Below are 20,113 nucleotides of genomic sequence, written 5' to 3'. Positions count from 1 at the left end.
CAAGTTGTAGCTGAAAACGTTCATCAGAATTAGCCCATGTGTTTGAATCATAGAATGTAGATTATAGATGAGAATTCTTTATGTGAATACAAATGTCTTCCCATCCCATCTTTCCAAAGTTCAAAGTAAATTTGTTCTCAAAGTACATATATGTCACCATATACAACTATGAGATTTGTTTTCTTGTGGGCATACTCAGTGCCCACAGTGCATACAATAACATAACAGAATCATTGAACGACTGCACCAGCTTGGGTGTCCAACCAGTGTGCAAAAGACAAAATAATGTGCAAATACAAAAAGATATAATAATAAATAAGCAATAAACATCAAGAACATGAGGTGAAGAGTCCTCCAAAGGGAGTCCATTGGTTATGGGAACATTTCAATGATGGGGCGAGTGAAGTTATCCTCTCTGGTTCAAGAGCCTAATGGTTGAGGGGTAATAACTTCCTGAACCTGGTGGTGAGAGTCCTGAGCCTCCTGTATCACCTTCCTGATGGCATGAAGAAGAGGAGAGCATGTCCAGGGTGGTGGGGGTCCCTGATGATGGATGCTGCTTTCCTGTAACTGTGTTTCTTGGAGTTATGCTCAGTGGTGGGGAGGGCTTTATGCATGATGGACTGAGCTGTACCCACTAATTTTTGTAGGATTTTTCATTCAAGGCACTGGTGTTTCCATACCAGGCCATGATGCAGCGAGTCAATATACTCTCCACTAACATCTATAGAGGTTTGTCAAGGTTTTAGATGTCATACCGAATCTTCGCAAACTTCTGAAGAAGTAGAGGCACTGCTGTGCTTTCTTCATAATAGCACTTGTGTGCTGGGTGCAGGACAGCTCCAGAATCATAACACTGACGAATTTAAACTTGCTGATCCTCTCCAGCTCTGATCCTTTGATGAGGGTGGGCTTATGGACCTCTGGTTTCCTTCATACTCACTTACTGGTCACAGACATCGATCACTCTCTGCTTTGTGTGCCAGTCATGTAATGAGGGCAGGACATCTAGAGAGTGATGTCCGCTCAGACAGGTTGTGTGCTTGTGCAACATCATGCATGTCGCTTCAGTGTGTTCCAATTGAAAAACGCCAAGCTTTTAAACATTTCAATTGATGGGGAGAGAAGAAAACTGTTTCTTTTGAGGTCCATGTGATCCACTGAATCTTTTTCTGTTTGTTTTGACTGTCAGGTTTACCAAGCAATCAAGATGCTTTGCACGGTATAGGTAGTGATGGTAAGTCTCAGAGCTTGCCTTTTTAACTGGTGAGAAGTTTAACTGTTGAAAAGCTTGCAAATGATGATGGTAGTGACTCTCCTCTAGGAAGTACTCTTTTTGCCCTAAAAATACAATTAGCGAATCGCTTCACTCTGTATTTCTATTTGCCTAATGTTTTTAGTTCAAAAATACTTTTGGAATATGGCCGTTTTCACAGAACTCTGTTGTACATTGATCTGTGAGACAGGGAAATTGTCCATAGAATTTTGATTAAAGTGGAGAAAAATTGCCTCACATATGCTCTGCTCTGTGATTGTGGGTCCACAACCTCCCAAAATCAATTATCACTGCATTTTCCGACTCTTGTCTTTCACCTCAGTAAAATGTTGTGATTATTCTGAGCTCTCTGCCACTGTGGTACTGTTCTCACAGTTGTAGCCAAATACTGAAGTACCTTGAGGTGGTGCTGGCCAACTACATTTTGGATTAGTTACAATAGTTTTTTTAGCTTAATAGCTAAGGTTGTGTGAAATCCGTTGTGCTTCTAAAAACCAGGAGTTCTACTAACTGATTTCCTCCTAACGCTGTGTGCTTGTGCACCTGTTTCCCTATTTATTTTATTGTTTGAGATGCAGCATGGAACAGCCCTTCAAGCCACAATGCCCAGCAACCCTTGATTTATTCTTAGTCTAATCACAGGACAATTTACAATGACCAACTAACCTATCAACTGGAATATCTTTGGACTGTGGGGGGAAACCCACACAGTCACAGGGAGAACATACAAATTTATTACAGGCAGGAGTGGGAATTGAACCCAGGTCGCCTATACTGTAAGGTGTTGTGCTAACCACTGCACCACCATGCCACCCCATTAACTTGCACCCCATTTAAAAACCATACTGGTTGGTGTGTACTTCTGTTACTCGTTACTGTGCATTTCATTTTTAAAAAAAAAACAAAATTTACTTGCTATCAGTCTTCACCAAGGAAGATGTAATTGAGATGGAAACAGAAATAGTATTCAGAGAAATGTTTTTATGTACTAAGTGGATAGGGTGTGGAACGTTTTCCCTTGGTAGCTGCAGCCTTCAAGGGGTATCTAAGAGGGAAGTGGTGAAGGGAATGGGGCAAAGGGGCTAATTGCCTCCTTCCCTGCCATAACTCTTCTGTGATTGTGATGTTTTCCTGTTTTGTGCCTTGAGCTTTGTGTTCAAGATGATGAAACCATAGAAACTACAGCACAGAAACAGGGCTTTTGGCCCTTCTTGGCTGTGCCAAACCACTTTCTGCCTAGTCCCACTGACCTGCACACAGACCATATCCCTCCATACAACTCCCATCCATGTATCTGTCCAATTTATTTTTAAATGCTAAAAAAGAACCCGCATTTACCACTTCATCTGGCAGCTCATTCCATACTCCCACCACTCTCTGTGTGAAGGAGCCCCCCCCAATGTTCCCTTTAAACTTTTCCCCCCTCACCCTTAACCCATGTCCTCTGGTTTTTTTCTCCCCTTGCCTCAGTGGAAAAAGCCTGCTTGCATTCACTCTATCTATACTCATCATAATTTTATATACCTCTATCAAATCTCCCCTCATTCTTCTACGCTCCAGGGAATAAAGTCCTAACCTATTCAACCTTCCTCTGTAACTGAGTTTCTCAAGTCCCGGCAACATCCTTGTAAACCTTCTCTGCGCTCTTTCAACCTTATTTATATCCTTCCTGTAATTTGGTGACCAAAACTGAACACGGTACTTCAGATTCGGCCTCACCAATGCCTTATACAACCTCATCATAATATTCCAGCTCTTATACTCAATACTTTGATTAATAAAGGCCAATGTACCGAAAGCTCTCTTTACAACCCTATCTACCTGTGACACCACTTTTAGGGAATTTTGTATCTGTATTCCCAGATCCCTCTGTTCCACTGCACTCCTCAGTGCCTTACCATTAACCCTGTATGTTCTACCTTGGTTTGTCCTTCTAAAGTGCAATACCTCACACTTGTCTGAATTAAACTCCATCTGCCATTTTTCAGCCCATTTTTCCAGCTGGTCCAAGTCCCTCTGCAGCCTCTGAAAACCTTCCTCACTGTCTACTACACCTCTAATCTTTGTATCATCAGCAAATTTGCTGATCCAATTTACCACATTATCATTCAGATCATTGATATAGATGACAAATAACAATGGACCCAGCACTGATCCCTGTGGCACACCACTAGTCACAGGCCTCCACTCTGAGAAGCAATTCTCTACTACCACTCTTTGGCTTCTTCCATTGAGCCAATGTCTAATCCAATTTACCACCTCTTCATGTATACCTAGCGACTGAATTTTCCTAACTAACCTCCCATGTGGGACCTTGTCAAAGGTCTTACTGAAGTCCATGTAGACAATATTCACTGCTTTCCCTTCATCCACTTTCCTGGTAACCTCCTCGAAAAACTCCAATAGATTGGTCAAACATGACCTACCACACACAAAGCCATGTTGACTCTCCCTAATAAGTCCCTGTCTATCCAAATGCTTGTAGATTCTGTCTTAGTACTCCCTCCAATAACTTACCTACTACCGACGTTAAACTTACCAGCCTGTAATTTCCTGGATTACTTTTCAATCCTTTTTTAAACAAGGGAACAACATGAGCCACTCTCCAATCCTCCGGCACCTCACCTGTAGACAGCGACATTATAAATATTTCTGTCAGGGCCCCTGCAATTTCAACACTAGTCTCCTTCAAGGTCCGAGGGAACACCCTGTCAGGTCCCGGGGATTTATCCACTTTAGTTTTCCTCAAGACAGCAAGGACCTCCTCCTTTTCGATCTGTACAGTTTCCATGATCTCACTACTTGTTTCCCTTAATTCCATAGACTTCATGCCAGTTTCCTTAGTAAATACAGACGCAAAAAACCTATTTAAGATCTCTCCCATTTCCTTTGGTTCTGCACATAGCCGACCACTCTGATCTTCAAGAGGACCAATTTTATCCCATACAATCCTTTTGCTCTTAATATACCTGTAAAAGCTCTTTGGATTATCCTTCACTTTGACTGCCAAGGCAACCTCATGTGTTCTTTTAGCCCTCCTGATTTCTTTCTTAAGTATTTTCTTGCACTTCTTATACTCCTCAAGCACCTTATTTACTCCCTGCTTCCTATACATGTCATACAACTCCCTCTTCTTCTTTATCAGAGTTGCAATATCCCTTGAGAACCAAGGTTCCTTATTCCTATTCACTTTGCCTTTAATCCTCACAGGAACATACAAATTCTGCACTCTCAAAATTTTTCCTTTGAAGGCTTCCCACCTACCGATCACATCCTTGCCAAAGAACAACCTATCTCAATCCATGCTTTTTCGATCCTTTCTCATTTCTTCAAATTTGGCCTTCTTCCAGTTAAGAACCTCAACCCTAGGACCAGATCTATCCTTGTCCATGATCAAGTTGAAACTAATGGTGTTATGATCACTGGAACCAAAGTGCTCCCCTACACAGACTTCTGTCACTTGTCCTAACTCATTTCCTAACAGGAGATCCAATATTGCATCCCCTCTAGTTGGTCCCTCTATGTATTGATTTAGAAAACTTTCCTGAACACATTTTACAAACTCCAAACCATCTAGACCCCTAACAGTATGGGAGTCCCATCAATATATGGAAAATTAAAATCCCCTACCACCACAACTTTGTTTCCTGCAGTTGCCTGCTATCTCTCTGCAGATTTGCTCTTCCAATTCTTGTTGACTATTGGGTGGTCTGTAATACAATCCCACTAATGTGGCCATACCTTTCCTGTTTCTCAGCTCCACCCATAAGGACTCAGTAGACAAGCCCTCTAATCTGTCCTGCTTGAGCACTGCTGTAATATTTTCCCTAACAAGCAATGCTACTCCCCCACCTTTCATTCCTCTGCCTTGATCATATCTGAAACATCGGAACCCTGGAATATTAAGCTGCCAGTCCTGCCCCTCCTGTAGCCAAGTTTCACTAATTGCCATAACGTCATAATTCCACGTGTCAATCCACACCCTCAACTCATCCGCCTTCCCCGCAATACTCCTAGCATTGAAATATATACACCTCAGAAGATTTTTACCACCACTCACAACCTTTCTATTAGCGGATTTGCTTGAACTTTTAACATCATTTATTTTCACCCCAACCACACTGTCAGCTCTGGCACTCTGATTCCCATTCCCCTGCAAATCTAGTTTAAAGCCTCCCCAATAGCACTAACAAACCTCCCTGAAAGGATATTGGTCCCCCTGTAGTTCAAGTGTAACCCGTCTCTCTTATACAGGTCTCACCTGCCCCAGAAGAGGTCCCAATTATCCTGAAATCTGAAACCCTGCCCCCTGCACCAGTTCCTCAGCCACTTGTTCATCCTCCAGAGCAACCTATTCCTACCCTCACTGGCATGTAGCACAGGTAGCAATCCTGAGATTACCACCCTCGAGGTCATAGACTTTTTCTCAGGGCAGAAATGGCTAAAATGAGGAGGCATGATTTGAAGGTGACTGGAGAAAAGTACAGTGAGAAATGTCAAAGATTGTTTTTTTATTACATATTGTGTGGGTGCATGGAGCACACCCTGCCAGGGATGGTGGTAGGACATTAAAGAGACTTGGGCACATGGATGAAGGGAAAATGGAGGGCTATGTAGGAGAGAAGAGTTCAATTGGCTTTGCGGTAGGTTCAAACCTTGTGGGCTGAAGGGCCTCGACTGTGCTGTAGTGTTCTATGTCTATGAGTTCTATTTGCTGAACTTGCCAATATATCTACCCTCCTTAAGTGTTGCATTGTATGGCTGCATTTTCCCTTATGCTGTTTGAACCAATTTTAGAAGCTCTCTGGGCAGCAGTAAGTAACCCATTAGATCAAAATATTTAGTTGTAGAATGGATAAATGTTTGTGAGTCTGTAATGAAGAAAAATGGACTAGAAAAATTCTCTCCTCTGGGTGGCAGGGTCTGATTAGAGGAGTCTGTATTTTTGTTGCAGGGGAGATCGTGTATCAAAAATCTAATTGAGTTTTTTGAGGAAGGAACTAAGAAAATTGCTATTGGTTTATTATTGTCATGTGTACTAAGATCCAGTGAAAAGCCTATCTTATACTGTACATACAGATCAGATCATTAAACAGAATGCAGAATAACGTGTAACAGCTACAGAGAATGTATACTTCAGGTAAACAAGAAGGTCCAAAATCATACGCTAGATTGTGAAGTCAAGAGTCCTTCTTATCGTACTCAAGTCAATAGTCATTCAGTAGCCTCATCGCAGCGGTGTAGAAGCTGTCCTTAAATCTAGTGGTACATGCTTTCAGCCTTTTGCATCTTTTACTCCTTGGAAGGGTGAATCAAAGAGAATCTCCAAAGTGGTTGGGGTCTTCAATTAATGCTGGCTGCTTTACTGAGACAGTGAGAAGGGTAGATAGACTCCATGGAGGGGAAGATGGGTTCTTTATGGGTAGTGTCCACAACTTTTTTTTTGTGGTCACGGCAGAGCATACTAAGCCATTCTGGATCAGCATAGGATGCTTTTTGTAGGGCATCGATTAAAAATTGGTGAGGCGCAACAGGACAAGCTGATGGTATGTTCTGTGCTAGAAACTTGAGGCTCTCAACTTCAACACCGTTGATGTAGACAAAAGCATATACACCACTTCCCTTGTAAATCTTTTCTGTTTCCAGTTTAATAACATTTTTCCTATAATGGTGACCAAAACTGTACACTCTCTAAATGTGGCCTTATCAGCGTGTTGTACAACCATACCGTGACGTCCCAACATATATACTGAATGCCCTCACTGATGAAGGGCAGCATACTGAAAGACTGCTTCACCAAGTTTACATACATTGTTTAAAACTGATTAGAACATGTAACAGAGTTAGTCCTCCCTTTGTAGCCTGTCCAACAATGGCTTGCAACTTCATTTCATAATTCGAAAAGCCTTTATCAAAACACTGGAACCAACCACTGAGCAGGGAATGGAAACCCTGTTCAATATGAAAATCAAAGAAGAACTGCAGACACCGAAAGAACAGTTGTGATGAAACTGTTGTGATGGCATTGACCATGGGTCCATGGTCCTGCACCAGAAAGTAAAAAGGGAGAAGAGGTGAATGGTACTCAATACTCAATAGGGGACTCAATAGTCACAGGAACAGACAGGAGATTCTGTGGTCATGAACAGGACACCCGGGTGGTATGTTGCCTCCCAGGTGCCAGAATTGGGGAAGTCTCAGATCACGTCCACAGCATATTAGGGAGGAAGAGCAGCCAGATGTCTTTGTACATATTGGTACCTATGACATAGAAAGGAAAAGCAATGAGGTCCTGAAGAGAAAATTTAGAAAGCTAGGGAGAAAGCTGAGAAGCCGGAGCTCCAGGGTAGTAATTTCTGGATTGCTACCCATGCCAGGTGCTAATGAGGGTAAAAACTGGATGAGTTGGCTGAGAAATGTGTGGCTGAGAAGCTGGTGCATGGGGCAGGGCTTCAGGTTCTTGGATCATTGGGATCTCTTCTGGGGGAGATAGGACCTGTAGAAAAGGGATGGATTGCACCTGGACCCAAGGAGAACCAATATTCTTGTGGGCAGGTTTGTTAGAGCTGTTGGGAGGGTTTAAACTAATTTGGCAAGGGGTGGAAACCGAAATAAAGGGATTCAAGATAGGACGGATGGTAAAAAAGCAAAGATGTGGTGCAATCAGACTGTCAGGAAGGGCAGGCAGATGATAGGTCAAATTTGCAGCCAGCAGAGTGAGTATCAGTGCAGTAAGGATGCAGAATCAAAAAGGATAGCAAATATAGCACTCAAGCGCAGAGTATAAAAAATAAGGTGGATGATCTTGTTTCACTATTACAGATTGTCAGGTAGAATGTTGTGGCCATCACTGAATCAAGGCTGAAGGATGGCTGTAGTTGGGGGCTGAATGTCCAAAGTTACACGTTGTATTAGAGGAATAGGAAGGTAGGCAGAGGGAATGGTTTGTCTCTGCTGGTAACGAATGATACCAAATTAGTAGAAGGATGTTACATAGGGTCGGAAGATACTGAAGCCTTGTAGTTTGAGTTAAGAAACTGAAAGGGTAAAGGAACCCTGATGGTAGTTATATGCAGGCCTCCCAACAGAGGAGATAGCTAAAAGTAAACTGGAAGGAGATGCTGGCAGGAATGACAGCAGAGCAGCAATGGCGTGAGTTTTTGGGAAAGATGAGGAAGGTGCAGGTAGATGTATTCCAAAAAACAAATACTCAAATTGCAAAATAATTCAACCATGGCTGACAAGGGAAGTCAAAGCTAATGTAAAAGCAAAAAAGAGGGCATACAACAAAGCAAAAATTAGTGGGAACATAGAGGCTTTGGAAGTTTTTGAAAACCTACAGAGAGCATCTAAAAGAATCATTAGGAGGGAAAAGGTGAAATATGAAAGCAAGCTAGCAAACAATATCAAAGTGGATAGTAAAAGTTTTCTCAAGTACGTAAAAAATAAAAGAGAAATGAGAGTGGATATAGGACTGCTAGAAAATGAGGCCAGAGAAATAATAATGGGGGCCAAGGAGATGGCAGATGAACTAAATTAGTATTTTGCATCAGTCTTCACTATGAAAGGCACTAGCAGTGTGCCAGATGTTGTAGTGTGTGAAGGAGGAGGGGCAAGTGCAGTTACTATTTCAAGGCAGGTGATCAAAAAGCTGGAAGACCTAAGGGTGCATAAGTCACTTGGACCAGCTGAACTGCACCCTAGGGTTCTGAAAGAGTTAGTGGTAGAGATCTTGGAGGTATTAGCAATGATCTTTCAAAAATCATTGGACTTTGGCATGGTGCCAAAGGATTGGAAAATTGCAAATGTCACTCTATTCTTTAAGAAAAGAGGAAGGCAGTAGAAATGAAATTATAGACCAGTTAGCCTGACCTCAGTAGTTGGAGTCAACTATTAAGGATGAGGTGATGAAGTACTTGGTGACACAGGACAAGATAGTACGAAGTCAGCATTGTTTCCATATGGGAAAATCTTGCCTGACGAACCTGCTAGAATTCTTCAAGGAGGTTACAAGTAGGATCGATAAAGGGGATCCAGTGGATGTTGTATATTTGGGCTTTCAGAAGGCCTTTGGCGAGGTGCCACATATGAGGCTGCTTACCAAGTTAGGATCCCATGATATTACAGGCGAGTTACTGGCATGGTTACAGCCTTGGCTGACTGGTAGGAGACAGAGAGTGAGAATAAAGAGATCCTTTTCTGGTTGGCTGCCAGTGACCGGTGTTCCGCAAGGGTTGGTGTTGGGACCACTTCTTTTTATGCTGTGTATCAATGATTTAGATGATGAAATAGATGGCTTTGTTGCTGAGTTTGCAGATGATACGAAGATTGGTGGAGGGCCAGGTAGTGTTGAGGGAATAGGTAGGTTGCAGAAGGACTTAAACAGATTAGGAGAATGGGCAAGAAAGTGGCAAATGAAATATAATGTTGGAAAATGCATGGGCATACACTTTGGTAGTCGAAATAAATGTGCAGAATATTTTCTAAATGGGAAGAAAATCCAGAAATCTGAGATACAAAGGGACCTGGGAGTCCTTGTGCAAAACACCCTGAAGGTTAACTTGCAGCTTGAGTCAGTGGTGAGGAAGACAAATGCAATGTAAACATTCATTTCAGGAGGTCTTGAATACAAGAGTAGGATATGATGCTGAGGCTTTATAAGGCACTGGTGAGGCCTCACCTTGAGTATTATGAATGGTTTTGGGCTCCTCATCTTAGAAAAGATGTGCTGGCATTGGAGAGGGTTCAGAGGAGGTTCACAAGGATGATTCTGGGAATGAAAGGGTTATCGCATGAGGAACATTTGATGGCTCTGGGTCTGTACTCGCTGGAATTCAGAAGGATGGGGGGGGGGTTCTCGTTGAAACCTTTGGGATGTTTAAAGGCTGAGACAGAGTAGATGTGGAAAGGATGTTTCCCATGGTGGGGAGTCTAGGAGAAGAGGGCACAGCCTCAGGAAAGAGAGGCATCGAGTTAAAACAGATGCTGAGAAATTTCTTTTGACAGAGGGTGGCGAATTTGTGGAATTTGTTACCATAGGCAGCTATGGAGGCCAGGTCGTTAGGTGTATTTAAGGCAGAGATTGATAGGTTCCTGATTAGACACAGCATCAAAGGTTACTGGGAGAAAGCTGTGGAATGGGGTTCAGGAGATGAAAAAAGGATCAGCCATAATTGAATGGTGGAGCAGATGGCCGAATTTTGCTCCTACGTCTTATGGTCTTCTGGAAAGTCCCAGGCCTGAAATTTGAATTGAATCTTTTTGCAGGCTGCCTGATTTTAGTGGTTGTAACAACTTCTGTTGTTAAGCAACGACACCAGTATGTGCTGATAACTTTTTGGCAATTTATGCTGTATTCCTTGCAAAGTCTATACTTTTACATGGAGTGCCCAGAACTGTGGGCGGCAATTTGGTGAACAGAACTTTTATTTCTCCAATTCTAGTACTTAAATGCTATGTGTCTCCTAATTCCATCATTGTGTGTAGCAGTGAATCTGCAACTACGGACTATGTAAATCCACAATTTTGTTGCTGGAATATCATGCAGTGGCGATACAGAGGGAACCAATTTTTCCCATTCCTTTGCTAGCTGATTTAGCCTGGCTTAATCTCACCTTGTTTCAGTAATAGGCATGTGAAAGAATGGTAACGTTCTCTCAACCTGCCTGCCGAATCCACTTACATTTAGGATTAAACCATTAAGCATATCAGAATACCTTTTGTCTATCTTTGAACCTTGTCTTTCAAACACTTTTGTGAGCTTTCTAATCTTCCCTCTTCTAGTTGTGCACTACTTCTTTCTGAATCTTTGCTCAATATCTTACCCAGCTAAGTTGGTTTAAACCCTTTGTGACATGAGCAAACCTCTCTGTGGGGAAATTGGAGGCGAAGGACTATAGTTGCTGTAATCTGCAGCAAGAATCAAACCTGACAAAGCTCAGCAGACTGAGCAATTCTGTGGAGGGAACAATGCTTCAGGTCAAGGTCCTGTATCGGAACAGCAGAAACTGGTCCTGGTCAATAAATTCTGGAGTTTCCATTTATTGTATGGTATCAAATTTATTTTAAAAAAGAGAAAATGGGGAACTCCTGAATCTATTAGTTAATTGTCAGTACTGGAATCTACACTGAAGGATAGAATAACAGATCCAAACAAGTTGGAGTGTTGAGTACAGGAAATAGAATGTTCTGTTGAAGGTGTATAAGACATTGCTGAGGTCAAATGTGGAGTATTGTGTCCAGTTCTGGTCACCTGCCTACAGGAAAGATACCAATAAGATTGAAAGCGTGCAGAGAAAGTTTACAAGGATGTTACCAGGACTCAAGGTGAAATATTTGTGGCAAAGCTTCTCTCAGAGGGTGGTGAGAGTGTGAAACAAATAGCCAGCTGAAATGGTTGATGCAGGTTCATTTGTAACAGTTTGGATAAGGTACATGAATGGAAGGAGTGTAGAGGGCTAAGGTCCAAGTGCCATTGCCCCAGGACCAGGCAGAAAAATGTTTCAGTACAGAGTGGATGGGATGAATAGCCTGTTTCTGTGCTGGAGTGCTCTATGTCTCTATTACCTTGAAAGAATGATAGGATTAAGCAGTATCAGCCTAGATTTAAGGAAACTTAATGAGACTATAAGGAAAGTAACTACTGGAGTAGACAAAGGAGTGTAGTCGTTGGCGACGTGTGTTTGGTATTAACAGTACTAAATGGTAGATGAATATTAATCCAGGTAAGTCAAAGATCACGTGTAAGGGATACGTATAGTTATTGGCAGAACCCTTAACAATTTTGATAGACAAGGGGATTTTGGGGTCCAAGTTTGTACCATTGAAAGTGGCAACGCAGTTAGATAGAATGTTAATATAAGAGTCAAAAGTCATGTTGCATTCATGGTTCGGGTGCATTATGAGGAGGAGGTACAGACTTCGGAGAAGATGCAGAAGTGGTTCACCAGGATGCTGCCTGGATTAGAGGGAATGAGCTGCAGAGAAGCTTAGATTGTTTTCCCTGAGGGGAGACTGAGAGTAGTTTAGAAAATCAGAGGCATAGCCAAGGTAGGCAGCCTGAAATGTAGTGGGTTTGTAAGCTTGGTGTGGGGGAGAGAGTTTCATGGGGGCTTGCAAGGCAGTGTTTTTAGAGAGGTGGGTGCCTGTAGTGGGAGCAGTTGCAATATTGACATTCAACCTATTTTTAGGTAAGTACTCAGAGAATGGAGGGATATGGATAGTGTAGGTAGAAGGAGTTAGTTCAGTTTGTCACAGACACTGTCGACTGAAAGGCCTGTTCCTGTGTTGCACAGTTCTATGTTTGGTAACACTGGACAACAAAGATTTTGCTTCCTGAATACTTTTGGGTATATCTTATGAATGTTGGGCTGCTGATCATGAAAATCACCATGAAATTTCCCTATCACAGCACCATTTCTGTCTTTCACAGCCACCATGAAGATTTCACAAAATTCTTTGGTCAGATTGATAATCTATTTTTGTACTTAAATTAATGGGCTTTTGACTGCTTTGGGTTGCCAGCATGGCCCACAACAATGGCGTCTTTTTATTGATTCTTCAGTGTTAAGCCTGAAAGTTGTGCTGCTGCAGAACGGCAATTTCCATCCTTCAATACCAATCGGCTGAGCCGTACACATGAAAGAAAACTGCTGAAATCTGGGAGTCTTGTTGGAACACATATAGTACAGCAACTACAACTAGAATATCTGTGGTGATCTGAAAGTAGCAGCGCTGCTACTAGAAATGCAGCTCAGATACACCAAGTAGTGCCATTTTATTTGCAAAGGCCTTTTGGCCCACAAAGCTGTGCCGAACATGTCCCTTTCTTAGAAATTACCTAAGTTTACCCATAGCCCTCTATTTTTCAGAGCTCCATGTACCTGTCCAGGGGTCTCTTAAAAGACCCTATCATATCCGCCTCCCCACCGTTGCCGGGAGCCCATTCCATGCACTCACCACTCTCTGCGTTTAAAAAAAACAACAACATAATCCTGACATCTCCTCTGTACCTACTTCCAAATACCTTAAAACTGTGCCCTCTTGTGCTAGCCATTCCAACCCTGGGAAAAAGCCTCTGACTATCCACGTGATCAAGGCCTCTCATCATCTTATACACCTGGTTCAGGTCGCCTCTCATCCTCCATCGCTCCAAGGAAAAAAGGCCGCGTTCACTCAGCCTATTCTCATAAGTCATGCTCCCTAATCCAGGCAACATCCTTGTAAATCTCCTCTGCACCCTTTCTATGGTTTCCACATCCTTCCTGGAGTGAGGTGACCAGAACTGAGCATGGTACTCCAAGTAGGCTCTGACCAGGGTCCTATATGGCTGCAACATTACCCCTCGGCTCCTAAACTCAATCCCACAATTGATGAAGGCCTATGCACCGTATGCTTTCTTAATCACAGATCAACCTGCGCAGCCGCTTTGAGTGTCCTATGGACTTGGACCCCAAGATCCCTCTGATCCTTCACACTGCCAAGAGTCTTACCATTAATACTATATTCTGCTATTGTATTTGACCTACCAAAATGAACCACCTCACACTTATCTGGGTTGAACTCCATCTGCCACTTCTGAGCCCAATTTTGCATCCTATCAATGTCCTGCTGTAATCTCTGACGGCCCTCCACACTATCCACAACACCCTGAACCTTTGTGTCATCAGCAAGTTTACTAACCCATCCCTCCACTCTTTATCCAGGCCATTTGTAAAAATCACAAAGAGTAGGGGTCCCAGAACAGATCCCTGAGGCACACCACTGGTGACTGACCTCCATGCAGAATATGACCCGTCTACAACCACTCTTTACTTTCTGTGGGCAAACCAGTTCTGGATCCACAAAGCAATGTCCCCTTGGATCCCATGTCTCCTTACTTTCTCAATAAGCCTTGCATGGGATACCTTGTCAAATGCCTTTTAATTACATTAAAAAGGATTGGCTGTTCTGTAAGTAGTTGGTTGCAGGTCAGAAATGTGTGGCACATAAGTTACTTGTAGACCCAACGATTGCCTCCTCTTCATATAAAACTGGGGCTAGTAATAAATTTTGTGAAAGTGATGAACAAGTAAAGTGAAGGATTTCAATATTTGAGACAGATGTTTCCCGAAATAACTCATGCCAAGATTAAGGAAGGCATTTTTATTGGTCCACAATCAAACAGCTTATCAATAACAGGCAATTTGAAGAACTTCTAATTGGTCTGGAGAAAATCGCATGGAAATATTCAAGGATGTTGTTGAAAGTGTTCTTGGCAACCACAGAGCACTGAACTACAGCTGGTTGCAAACCTGCTTCAAGCATACAAAGCCATGAAATGAAGCATGTCACTAAAGATTAATTTTCTGTATTCCCATTCTTCCCTGCAAATCGTAGCGCTGTCAGTAATGCGTATGGTGAAAAGTTTCACCAGGGCATTGCAGTCATGGCGATACAGTATTCAGGCAAGTGGAATCCATCAATGTTGGCTGATTTAGTGTTGGACATTGAAGCGAGAAGCCTCAGACATTGCATACAAATGAAAATCATCGACAAAACATTTTTAGCTTAGGTGAACAATTGCAAAGCATCAGCACCATTTTGCAACAAAGTGCATTATATTCAATAAAAGTTAAATTTCTTGTTTCTCCAAATTCCTACGTGGTACAGGTGGTCTGAAATTATATTTGTGTTCAGCTTCAAGTGGTCTATCATAACTATAAAAAAAATTCTGAGGAACCAACACTTCTGAAAAATTTGCTGTGCAGTGTATTCAGTTTTGAAATCCTTGTACTGATTTATACGGATTTATGTTGTTCTCTGCTAGAGATTGAGGAACAAAAATCAATGATATCAGAAAAGAGAAGCAGGAATAGGTTTTAGATCCCTCAAGCATAACAAAGTAATTGTAACTGTTTTTGTATGCTTTAATTTTTCTACCTGATCTCATTAACCCTTTTTTTTATCCATCGTGACAAAAAATCTTTTGGAGGGACCTGGGTGTCCTTGAACATAAATCACAAAATGAGAGCCATCAGATCCATTGAGCTAGGAAGACAAATGACACATCGGCCTTTATTGTGAGATGGTTGGTATTCAGAAATGAGAAGTATTACAAGTAAAATAAAAGATGTAGAATTTTTTTCCCCTTTATTTACATTTGCTCAGTTCGAACAGTAGAGGTGCCAGACAGGAGAGCTGAATGCTATTCTTGCGGGTAATGAGAAGGCAGGGAGACCTCCGGTGCCCCTGACAACTGTACCTGTGAGAAGTGCATCCGTGTTAAGGAGCTGGAGCTGGAACTGCATGAACACAGGATCATTTGGGAGGCTGAAGGTGTGATGGAGACATATGGAGAGGTACAACCACAAACACGAGAAAATCTGCCGACGCTGGAAATGCGAAGCAACATGCACAAAATGCTGGAGGACTCTTCAGGCCAGGCAGCATCCATGAAAAACAGTAAATAGTGGACCTTTTGGGCCAGGAAGGGAAAAGGGGTTAAACCGTCACTGCAGAGTACCCATGGCCATCCCTCTCAGCTACAGGTATATCACTTTGGATACTGTCGGTGGGGGGATAGCCTAACAGAGGAAAGTCTCTGGCTCTGAGTCTGACTCTGTGGTTCAGAAGGGAAGAGGCGAGCTGTGGTGATAAGGGATTCATTAGTTAGGGGAATAGTAAGGAGATTCTGTGGATGAGAACAAGATTCCTGGATGGTATCTTGCCTCCCGGGTGCCAGGGTCTGGGTCATCTCAGATTGAGTCCTCAGCATTCTAAAGAGGGAAGGTGAACAGCCAGAGGTTGTGGTCCATGTAGATACAAATAACGTGTCAGAAGAGTGACGAAGTTCTGCAAAGGTAGTTCAGTAAAAAGGCAAGACCTCTGGGGTTCTGATCTCAGGATTGCTGCCCATGCCATATGCTTGTGAGGCCAGAAATGGTAAGATTATACAGTTTAATGTGTGGCGAAGGAGGTGGTGTAGGTGGGAGGGCATACGATTTTTGGATCATTGGCCTCTCTTCCAGGGAAGGTGAGGCCAGTACAGAAGAGGTGTTTTGCCCCGGAACCAGAAGGAGACTAATATCCTAGCAGGAAAGATTGCTAGTGCTGCACAGTGGGGCTTAAACTATAGTTGCAGGGGGTGAGAACAATTAGTGGAAAAGTTGTGGAGACAGATGTTAGCAAGACCTCAGACAAAGTCAGGAATCAAAAGGTTGTGCATAGTGTGACTGCGTATATTTCAATGCAAGAAGTATCACAGAAAAGGTGGTTGAGATCAGGGCATGGATCAACACCTGGAATTATGATAATGTAGCCACTAGTGAGGCTTGGTTGTGGGAGGGTCTGGACTGGCGCTCAGTATTCCGGGGTTCTGTTGTTTTAGATGCAACAGAGCAGGAGGAATTAAAGGAGGGCAGGTGGTGTTATTGATCAGGGGAAATGTCACGGCAGCACTCAGTTAGGACAGTTTGGAGAACTTGTTTAGTGAGCTGTTATGGGTGGAACTGAGAAATAAGAAAGGTATGACCACATTAATGAGGGGAAATCATAGATCACCCGAGTCAGATTTAGAAGAACAAATTTGTAGAGAGAACGCAGAAGCATAAGGTTGTGAAAGTAGGTGATTTTTAACTTTCTACATATTGATTGGGACTCCAATGTCATTAGTTTCAAAGTAAATATGCAAAAAGATGGGTCTGGCCACTGGTTGAGATTCTAAATTGGAGAGTGGCCAATTTTGATGGTATCAGAAATAGTCTGGCAAGTGTGGTTTGGACAGACTGTTTTCTGACAAAGGTGTACTTAGTAAGTGGGAGGCCTTCAAAAGTGAAATTTTGAGAGCACAACACTTGTATGTGCCTGTCAGAATAAAAGGTAAAGATAAGAAATGTAGAGAACCTTAGTTTTCAAGAGATATTGAGGCCCTGGTTAAGAAAAAAAAAGAAGATGCATGGCAGGTATAGGCAGGTAGGAAATTGGGTGCTTATGGAATATAAGAAATGTAAGAGAATGCTTAAAGTTATCAAGAGGGTTAAAGGAAGGCATGAAGTTGCTCTAGCAGAAAAGATGAAGAAGAATCCTAAGGGATTCTACAGATATGTTAAGAGCAAAAGGATCGCGAGGGACAAAATTGATCCTCTGGAAGAGCAGAGTGGTAATCCATGTGGAGCCAAAACAGATGGGGGAGATCTTTTAAAAAGAATAATAATTTTTTTACAATTTTTTTTCCTCAGGAGACAGACATAGTCTATAGAGGTGAGGCAAAGTGGCATCAGCTTCATGGACCCTATACAGATTATGGAAAGAGAGGTGTTTGCTGTCCTGAGGCAAATCAGGGTGGATAAATCCCCAGGGCCTGACAAGGTGTTCCCTCAGACCCTGCGGGAGGCAAGTGCAGAAATTACCGGGGCCCTAGCAGACATATTTAAATTATTCGTAGCAACAGCAGAGGTCCAGAGGATTGGAGGTTAGCCAATGTGATTCTGCTGTTTAAGAAAAGTTCTAAAAATAAAAGAGTGGTAGAGCAAAGAGATCTGGGAATACAGGTCCATAATTCATTAAAAGTGTTGTCACAGGTAGATAGGGCCCAAAGAAAGCTTTTGGCACAGTCACCTTCGTAAATCAATGTGTTGAGTACAGGAGATGGAATGTTATGTTGAAGTTGTATAAGGCGTTGGTGAAGCCTAATTTGGAGTATTGTGTGCAGTTTTGATCACCTACCTACATCTTAGGGTGATTGGTTAAGAGTGAAAGATGAGAAGTTTAAGGTGAACATGAGGGGAAACTTCACGTAGAGGGTTGTAAGAGTGGAGCAAGCTGACAACATAAATGCACGCAAGCTGGATTTAGAAGTATGGAGGGCAGTGGTCCTGGTTCAGATTGATGGCAGTAGCCAGTTTAAATGGTTTTGGCATGAACTAAATGGGCTAAAAGCTTCTTTGTGCTGTACTTTACTAAAACTCCATGATAATTGCGTGGGGTATGAGTGAAGTCACACCTGGAGCACTGCATTTTTGCTCCCTATTGAAGAAAGGATATACTAATGAAAAAGATTCAGTTGGCTTTTTCCCAGAATGACAGTTTTGCCTTGTCATAGCAACTAAAGATATTCAATCCTTATTTGGAATTGCAAAGAATGAGGGACTATGGGAGGGCATGACAGAAGTGATGCTGAGATTGTTTTCACCATGGGAGAATCATGAGAGATGGTCATTGAAAACCAAAATATGTCGGATCTTCTCAGAGAGTGCTGAATTTCTGGAATTCTGTACATTCTGGTACCATACTTAGGTACAAAGAGGTAAACATTATTGGAGCAATGGGGAATTGAGGGCTTTGAGGAACTTACAGATGAGGAGTTCAGCCCGAGGGCAAATCAACCATACTAATGAAAGGCAGCCGGCAGCCTATTCATTTATAGCTTTCCTTGTGCTTTAACAACAAACATGCCTAAGCAACCACAGCCTAATGGGTGGAGAACATTTCCCCTTTGGATTGCAGATAATTTCATGGGTATCTGCAACCAGTTCTTCATCCAGATTAAAGGATTGGCCTGCATTTGCACAGGGTTCATCCCAGTTAACTGTTTGACATTTGCTATCAAACGCTAGTTTTTGTTTATTGCTGGGGTGTTTTACACTGTGGCAGTGGTAAGGTCTTTGGGCTTGTTCCCTTCTTCCTTCACTGATAGGCAGCTCGTATCCTGACTCATATTTTACTCTTTGTTGTCACTTGCCCAGTTATGGTAACAATATAAACTGAGTCTTGGTAGTTGGAACTAAGTGAGTCCTCATGAAGGGTCTTGACCTAAAACATCAGCTCTTTATTCCTTTCCATTGATGCTGCCTGACCTGAATTCCTCCAGTACTTTGTGTCTGTGGCTTTCCAGCATCTTGTAGGATCTGTGGGTTTGGTTCAGATTTGTTTTGTACTCCCACATCAAAAAATACAAAGTGAAGCAAAGCAAACAAAATGCTGGAAGAAGTCAGGTCAGGCAGCATCTATGGACATGAATGAACAGAGGGTATTTTAGGTCGTGACCCTTCATCAGGACTGGAAAAGGGGACAGAAGAAGTAAAGAGCTGTGAGATGATGGGTGGAAAAGGTAAAGGGCCAGCGAAGGAGGAATCTGATAGGAGAGGAGAGTGGACCATGGGAAAAAGGGACAGAGGAGGGGAACTAGAGAATGGTGACCAGCAGGTGAAATGGGAACCAAAATGGGGAATGGAAAGAGAGAAGCGGGGGGGGGGGGTGGAGAAATTTCCCTTCCCCACTACCTTTGGCTTTTTCCCACCCCCACCTACCCCTTGCCCCACCTTTCAAGCCCTCATGAAAGGTGTCGGCCCAAAACACCGACTATTTATTCCACTCTGTAGACTGCCTGACTTGTTGAATTCCTCCAGTTTTTTGTGTGTCTTGTTTTGGATTTCCAGCATCTGCAGAATCTCTTGTGATCAGCAAAATATTACTCCAAGAAGTTGTACTTTTAAGTTATCTGGGCAGCTACCTTCCCATTAAATTGATTAGTTATACAAAGGAAATGCTAGCCTAATAATTATTCAGTTTTGACATTTGAATTTGTTACAATGGTATATGGCTGTTTAATGACTGTTAATCTGATCTGTTTGTTAATTTCCTGTAAATCTGCTTTGTCTTACAGATCTGTTTGTTGACTGGAAACAGAATGCAGATGAGGTTATTGTGAAGTTGAAGCCAGGAGAGGGAAACCTAAAGGTTGATGAGGTTGATGCAGCTTTCACAGACTCTGACTGCATCATTACACTACCAGGTGAGCTGTTGATGCGTGCTGGGAAAGTTGTTGCTGTTTTTAATTTACATGCACAGCAAGGAGCA

At 42.5% G+C, this 20,113-nt stretch overlaps 1 protein-coding gene across 7 annotated transcripts in view; it reads left to right on the top strand.

Annotated features, from left to right (window-relative positions):
- usp19 (ubiquitin specific peptidase 19) overlaps positions 1 to 20,113 on the top strand; it is a 218,843-nt gene that overhangs the window by 15,946 nt on the left and 182,784 nt on the right. For 6 of the 7 annotated variants that reach the window (XM_072280210.1, XM_072280211.1, XM_072280213.1 and 3 more), the window contains exons 4-5: positions 1,193 to 1,237; positions 19,920 to 20,048. In XM_072280210.1, the coding sequence (XP_072136311.1) occupies positions 1,193 to 1,237; positions 19,920 to 20,048 (174 nt within the window). The remainder of the gene's footprint in view (positions 1 to 1,192; positions 1,238 to 19,919; positions 20,049 to 20,113) is intronic. The other variant, XM_072280209.1, reaches the window with a different exon arrangement.

This window comes from Mobula birostris, chromosome 16 (genome assembly GCF_030028105.1).
Source record: "Mobula birostris isolate sMobBir1 chromosome 16, sMobBir1.hap1, whole genome shotgun sequence".
NCBI lineage: Eukaryota > Metazoa > Chordata > Chondrichthyes > Myliobatiformes > Myliobatidae > Mobula > Mobula birostris.
Note: the sequence above shows the minus strand (reverse complement) of the source record. Positions and strands in the feature narration are given on the sequence as shown.